At 40.5% G+C, this 8,097-nt stretch overlaps 1 protein-coding gene across 1 annotated transcript; it reads left to right on the top strand.

Moving 5' to 3' along the window:
• Positions 1–202: 202 nt before the first annotated feature.
• Positions 203–7,868, top strand: LOC147177381 (uncharacterized). Its single transcript, XM_086071377.1, has 4 exons — positions 203–472; positions 1,311–2,028; positions 4,308–4,387; positions 5,976–7,868. Exons 1-4 carry the CDS (start codon positions 280–282, stop codon positions 6,920–6,922), a joined length of 1,938 nt encoding a protein of 645 aa, XP_085927503.1. The 5' UTR covers positions 203–279; the 3' UTR covers positions 6,923–7,868.
• Positions 7,869–8,097: the final 229 nt, after the last annotated feature.

Here is an 8,097-nt window from a genome sequence, read left to right on the forward strand (position 1 = left end):
TCCTGGCTCGTCTTGGTCCACGTTTGATATAGCAATTTTTTTCTTAGCATAACTCTCCTAGTTTATTTTTATTTTATTTGTTTGAGCACTCATATATGGTCTCCCAGGCGGGGAAGCGAACTCACGCCAACCTGCACCGAAGGCAACATAACTCGTCTAGTGATGCCTGGATACGCGCAAAGGTGACGTAATAAAAAAGCGACAGTGCTATGTTAACAAATCTGCTAGCAGCATATCATTAAGCAGAGTGTGAAGTGTTTCGAATACCGTGTGGAAAAAATGTGTAAGGTAGAAATGCTCAGAGCATTCCTGAATCAGCGACTAAGCGCGGCCGTCGACGAAATAGTTGTAGTGTTTGAAAGAACGATAGCAGAGTACGAGGAGGAACTTTGTCGGACAAAAGAGGAAAACGAAAGACAACGTCAACTGCTGGATGCTATTTTCATACCCCAAGTTGCGGTTCAGAGAGCAGGTTTGTTGACCTCGTACTCCCACTTATTCCTGAAATATTTTTTTAAATCAGGCATAGTAGCTGCCATTTTCAGAAGTGGAGGTGTGCGAACAAATTGTTCAGCTACGGGCCGTGCTTTTAAGAATCCACTTCATAATACAACCACCACTGCCACGTCGCAATTATTAAAAAACAACAACAACCCATCAATACTGTACTAAAACACATAAAAACAGTGCACAACTGTGCCCGTAATTTTTTTTTTGAATATCCTTGAAAAGTTGAAAAATTTCCATAATTCCATTAAAAAAATCTAACATTCATAGATTATATATCCATGGCCCACAATTTAAGTGATTTAAAATATTTATTTGTTTAACTTTACATTATTTGTGCTTCCAGCTCATAAAACCCACGAAAACAGGATTTCAAAATATTAGAATGCTGTGAAGAAATCACCATGCATACTTCCCAGTTTTTTGCATGGTGGGAAAAAACATGGATGGATGCATGTTGTTTTCAAAACGATATGTTAATCTAGCAGTTGGTTGACAATCCCTTTGCCTTAATCACTGCCTCGATGCACCATGGTATTGCCTGGGGGTCTTAGTAGACCAAGTTTTCTTGATGCTTGCTGTCAGCTCTTTGTTTTTGGGTCTGGTGGCCCTCATTTTCCTCTTGAGAGCACTGTATTGCAAGAGGAAAATAAGGGCCAAATATTTCTGGCAGCAAAGCTAAATGAGTGCTGGAAAAAAGAACTCACGTGGAGAGGATGTGAAATTTGTCCACCTAAGGACAATGTAAAGTCTTCAGTTCGACTTTACCAAACAAAGTGTGTTTGTCTTCTTATGCCCTGCAGATGTGAGTGAAGAAAACCTTCATCCTGTGCAGCAGGAGTGGCGCGCCCAGGTGGAGCCACAGGAGCCAGAGCCCCCCTTCATTAAGGAGGAAGAGCAGGAGGATGACATCACCAATTTGCCATTGACGGTTGTGCCTGTGAAGAGTGAATGTGATGAAGACAAATGTCAGAGTGAGCAGAACAGATGGGCTGAGCCTCCAAGCAGCAGCTCGAGTCACCACATGACAAGAGACGTTGATGGAGGCCACTGTGGAGGATCAGGAGCGAAAAGCTCTTTGGCTCCACTATCAGACAATGACTACATTATGCCACACTCGCCTGACACTGATGATGAAGAGCACTCCAAAGGTGATAGGACGTATCACACTGGCAAAAAAAAGTGGAAATGTTCGCAATGTAACAAAAGCTTTGGCGTCAAGATAAATCTGAAAAGACACATGGTCATTCACACAGGAGAGAAACCTTTTGCCTGCTCAGTTTGTGGTAAAAGATTCTCTCAGAAAGCTCACTTGACATCACACTTCAGAACACACACAGGAGAGAAACCTTTTGCCTGCTCATTTTGCGGTAAAAGATTCTCTCGAAGTGAATGTTTGATAACACACACAAGAACACACACTGGCGAGAAACCGTTCCGTTGCAATGTGTGTGATCAAAGATTCTCTTATAAGTATAAGATAAAGAAACACAAGTGTCCTGGTGAGAGGAGCAACACTTAATGAAATGTGGGAAATTTTCTGACATGCTGACAGATTTTGAATGGTTGTGGTTAGTTTGAAAAATGTACATTTTACCACCAAAAATACGACTCTGAGTCCTCACAACTACAGTATCACACATTTTGTATTATTTTGCATTGATACTTGACAATTAATCTTAAATAAAGCAATCAAGATGTGACTGATGTAACTTTCTACTAGTTTTCCATAAAAAAAAGAGAATCTGCATAAAATGCCTGCCATTGCAAATAGCAAATGGCAAATAAAAAGCTGAAAAATATTTTGTCCAGCCACCTTCTATGCAATTATGCGGTGAGTCTTTTGTGTTATGTGTCTACAAAATTTGCACATCTAAACACTGAAATGTTTGACCATTCTTGGGGGGTGGGGGGATAGCCCAAAATATGCCATATTGGATGGAGAGCGTCTGAACAGCAATTTTATTTGTTGCATTGTTAGTGACAACTTCTGTTTGTTTCTTTTGCTGACACCGGTGCGGGATGTATGTCAGGATCCCTGTATGGAGTCTTGAGATCTGCTCAAAGAACAAACTTCAGTCTTTGCATCAACCATTCAGGGTATAATATCTCAGTATTGTGTATCGTACTTACAGACCTGACCAAAATGGAGCCCTAAGTGAAATTTTATTTGGAGGCCTCCCTACCCCATCCCAAATCTACCAGAGGTGCAAAATTGCCATGCATAACATGCCATTTGACCATCTTTATCAACAGTAGACAGGTAATAGCTGTAATCAAATAAATAAATTTAACCTGTATGAAAAAAACATTAAATAAAAATGCCAGACTAAAATAAATACAACAAATCTAAAGCGAATATGCATGCGTGCCTTTTACAGAGACAACAATCTTCATTTTCTGGATGCATAGCCATCAATGAGGTGCAATGTCATAAATGTTGCCTATGATTACTGATGACAAACCATTTCAGTGCTGTGGAGTGTTTTTTTGGGGGGGGGGGGTCGACTGACAGAGGTGTGCCTGCAGATGTTTTTGATAAGACATTTGATGAGCTCACAAATGTCTTGTCAGATCAGTCGCAAAGACACATGGTATCGGCAAAGAAACATTTGGCAGATATTGCAAATCACTGCAGAAGCTAAGAGGTCACCGGTCCATTTATTTTACCAGTGTACTTCAACCATTGGATTAGAGTGTCTAAGGCCCATTTAAGAATATGTTGAACACTGGAATTGATGCCTGGATGAAGATAAATCCTGCCATGACAATGACGATAGATGACATTCCAAGTATTGTGAAGACTGCTCTGCCTGCAGCTGCAAACCCCAAAACATTCAAACCTGTTTCCTACCTACAAGTAGTTGGCCCTTTAATCCTGACATTTTTAAGGACTATGACTATGCACCCTCAGAAGTCCAAGTCACGGACCTTCCACACCCTGATATGCAGGGTTGGGGGATCTTGATCCACAAAGTAAAAACCCTGCCACAGAATGCCTTTAGCCACAGGTGCTTCTGCTCAACTTGCAAGTAAACCAGCTCGTCTCTACCTGTTGATTAAAAGCACCTGTTTCAGGATTTACTTTCTGGACCTGGATTCCCCAACCCTGCTGGTCACTGAAGCATGTGTTAAAACCTATGCAGGACCAAAACTGACAAAATTCAAAACAAATAAATTACTAAATAAATTAATAAATGACTAGAAGTGAAAATAAAAGCAGGTATAAAAATATATAATTCGATCTTTAAATAAAAAATAAAATAAAAACGGATATAAAAAAATAAGTCGAAAATTAAATTAAAAAATATATATATATATATACATACTTGAGTACTTTGTAATAAAATGTGAGATCTCAAACGCAAACATTCAGCTGCCGAAGCAAAATGTGTTACAACCATACCTGGTTTCTCCATTGCACACCATCAAATAGACTACTCGCGCCCGTATAATTTGTCCAAGTGGTGTTTCCGTAGTCAATCTCTGCACGTCTTATTCCAACAAGCAAAATGATGTGACTGCAGATTTTTTTTATACCCTTCGATACGGCGCCCTTTTCGCTTTTGTTTAGGCTTTACATTGTCCTATCACATGGCATAGCAAACACTTTTAGTTTTAACACCATTAACCTTACGCGTCGTCACGGTGCTCTTCCTCAAACTGGTTTAGCTCGCTAGCTGCGAACAAAGACGCGTTTGTTAGCAACGCATGCTAACAAGGCTAACATGTTGACAATCGAAAGATGAAAGCGTTTTGATGTCGTCAGTAAAGTCTGACTGGTGAAGAAATACGCGAAGCATGATAGCCGAGTACGAGGAGGAGGTTTTTCCAGACAAAAAGAACGAGCGACGGCATCGTTGCGTGTTGCACACAGCAGGTTAGTTTCTTCTGCAAGTCCTTATATTGTTTACTCATTCCAATGTGGGAGTAAAAAGTCCCACATGTGCTAAAGTCTTAATATTTAAGTTTCAAGCATGCCACAAATCACTGTGGCAAAAATCAAGCATGTACAGTAAAGTTATTCTTTAGGCGATGCAAGACTATGAAGTCATACAACACTTGTGCTCAGTCCAACTGCTGAGAAAAAAAGCGAAGTTTGACGTGTGTTGCCCTTGCTACATATGCAAAGTTTAGGTGGTCTTTTCAAAATAACATCAGCCTAAATTTGTGTTCATCATTCTGGGTGCTGGCAGTGGGCACTGGAAAGTCCAGATTATCACAAAAACATTCTGTCCTTGTGCATCTTCAAAACATTGCTCTTTGTCAATACATTTTTAAATGCTATGAGATATTGTGGTCGTTTAGAAAAGGAAACAAAAAACATTCAAATAAACCGCTATGGGAGATGAAAACTTTTGTAAAAAATGACTCACTGCTACTTCCGGTGTCTTACAGAAAGTCGTGCCCATTGTTTCTACAGTACATCAGAGCCGTCAGGAGTAAATTGGATTGTGCATTTTAGGTTCATTCTGAAATTTGAAGCCCCATAATTGGTGACTTACTGTAAGTCTGACTCGAGTCAAATCATGTGACTAAAGTCCCACACCTCTCTGTTCACCATTGTTACAAGCCGAGGGGAAATCAGCAGTGTTTCCCCAAACGTAATAGCATGAAGTTGGATAAATCTTGTGGTACAAGGACAAACAAAAACATAACCAAAGTATGGTGAAATCATGATCTGTTTATTCACAAACTGACTTGGAGTGAAATCTGGGTATGTCTTGTTAAACATAAAGCTATTATTCAGCTGTACGAATGGCAACAGAATAGGTGAATTATATATATCATCTCCTAGTGCAAGAGTTTTTCATGTTTCTGCCTGTCACTGCACGTCACTGAAATAGATGAACCAAGATGTGTTTTCAGTTGTAGCCTAATATATTAATTATAATTTTAGGACCAAATGAGTGTAATTGGATGATTCCGCAAATTTATTCGAAAAAATATATAGATTTTTTTGTTATTTTTTTTAAAGTGAAAATTAATTTAATCCGTTTTAAAACAAGAGTGTCAATTTAAGAAAAATTTAAACACTAAGAATACGTTCCCAATGAACTCAACCAGGGCTCGAGAATGCGACCAAATTCCACAATGGTGCAACTGCAACAAATCAGAGGTTGTGTTCAACCCGTGCAACAGATCGAAGGGGGTTGGATTCCCTCGACTCACAAAGCCTCTTTAGTTCATCAACAAACTCACTTACTCTATCATGGTCTCAGCCAGTCAGAGATAGTGAAGGGTGGGACTGACCAAATATTCCTATCTTTTTTTTCTTTTTTAACTTTATTGAATATATATTGATATACAAGTTTATTGAATTTTGGTGCCCCCAAGAAAAAAAAAGTTGGGCTCACCAGTGCAAAAAGTTAGTCTAGAGCCCTGCCATTGACCATGCAACAGCTGTTAATAGTCATTGTATTATTTATTATCTTCATTTTGTGAGTCTTTAATTTTCTGCCCCTTAGATGTCAGTGAAGATGCTGTTTCTCCAGAGCAGCAGGAGCCGGAGCCCCCCTGCATTAAGGAGGAAGAGGATGAACATAGCATCAATGAGGAGGGTAAGCAGCTTGAGGAGCTGGACTTCCCGGTCATTCGCGTCATCGTGAAGAGTGAAGACGAAGAAGACGAACCTCACTCTTCACGGCTTCATGGCGCTGATGGTGAGAAGCGATACCAAGCTGACAGCCTCTCAGCTCCACCATCAGAGAGTGAGGACATACGCTCTCACTCTCCTGACACTGATGGTGATGAAAGATCAAAAGTGGATCGGACGTGTCACGCTGATAACAAACATTTGACGTGTTCCGTTTGTGGGAGAAGCCTTTACGACAAGAAAACGTTGAAAGTTCACATGAGAACGCACACAGGAGAGAAACCTTTCGTCTGCTCAGTTTGCGGTAAAACGTTTGCTCAGAGGGGGAATTTGATCAAACATACTAGAACGCACACTGGCGAGAAACCCTTCACTTGTCCCTACTGCAGCACGAGTTTCAGTGACAGTTCGACATTAGTGAAGCACATGCGGAGACACACGGGTGAAAAACCTTTCAGCTGCTCGGTGTGCGGCGAAAGATTCTCCCGGAAGTCCAATTTGACGACGCACACCAGAACGCACACCGGAGAGAAACCTTTCGCATGCTCGGTGTGCAGCACGACATTCAGTGACCGCTCGACGCTGAATAAGCACATGAGAACGCACACGGGAGAGAAACCTTTCAGCTGCTCAGTGTGCGGCCAGAGATTCTCTCAGAAGGGACACATGACGACGCACACGAGAAGACACACCGGAGAAAAACCTTTTGCGTGCTCAGTCTGCCACACCAGTTTCAGTGACCGCTCAACTTTTGTCCGGCACGTGAAGAGACACAGCGGGCAGATGCGTTTGTCTGTCGGAGAGGAAAAGACGAACTGAAATGTCACGTTTGGTAACACTTGGTGAGACAATGTTGAGTTGCAGTGCGTGTAAGCCCCGATTCTCTTGCAGACTTCTCATAAAAAGCGAGGGATTTGGTACTCCCAGGTAAAATTTTCAGAATGGCCCTAAAATGCACGGCAAAGTGGTTCCTTGCCTTCCTTGATTTCTCCGCACTTAGGTGTGTCTCTTCAACCTTCAAGTCCAATATCCCGAGTTTTGGTGTCATGTTAAAAAACATACAGTAAGCGTGTTGGTGGATGACGCTGCAGGACAGACGGTTGGATTGGTCGCATGATTAGACAAGCTTAAGTCAAAATAGGTAAGTCATAAGTCAAAAATCTTATAGTCATACTTACAATCACACTTTTTCCTCAAAAAGTGTTTGCTAGAATTATTTGGCCATATCAATCCACCTCATTGGACCAAATAGATAGCATTTGTCTGGGGTGAGACACATCTGGCGAATAATTGGGGTACGGCGTCTGTTCATTATGTTGAGACCGAAATACGCTATACTGAACCAGATTTGTCACGGTTATGTTTGGCTTGTGTAGTAATAGCCCCACACATGATGAAAACAATTCCATTGTGGCTATAGTATACTAATTTGTAGCCACAAAATGGATAAAAAATGCTCACAAAATACTTTTGCAGGTTTTATATCATTCCCAATAACTTGGATGTCGGGATAAGCAAATGGAGCGCACCATCATTTTAAATGGCTATAATGTCTACTTTTCCTATGATATCTATATTCTGTCTAAAATGTAATAATTTTTGCCACATCACAGCTGGGCTTTCATATTTGTGCATTCTGTTTTCATTGCAATAGAGGAGATACGTATTATGTATGTTTTTCTTAAAACATTTGCCATCTTAAATACGATACAGACTTGTACATAAGCACGTATGTAATATACAATCATAACTTGAAGTTCCTAATAAATCACAACGTGAAGTATACAGAATGTTGTAATTGTGCTTCACTGTCTGAAAAGGACTTTTGTCATCGGGCCAAGAAACGTGGAGGCCAGAAATAGCATTTTTCTCTCACACAGACATAAAAATAAAAAAAAGAAGCTCTTATGCAAAGAACTTACTCACGAAAAAATCCTCTCATATACACACCAAAACAAAAAAACACTCATAAACCGAAAAACATTTCAGACAGC

This window comes from Leptonotus elevatus, chromosome 3 (genome assembly GCF_054856555.1).
Source record: "Leptonotus elevatus isolate MCC_2025b chromosome 3, RoL_Lele_1.0, whole genome shotgun sequence".
NCBI classification, from domain to species: Eukaryota; Metazoa; Chordata; class Actinopteri; order Syngnathiformes; family Syngnathidae; genus Leptonotus; species Leptonotus elevatus.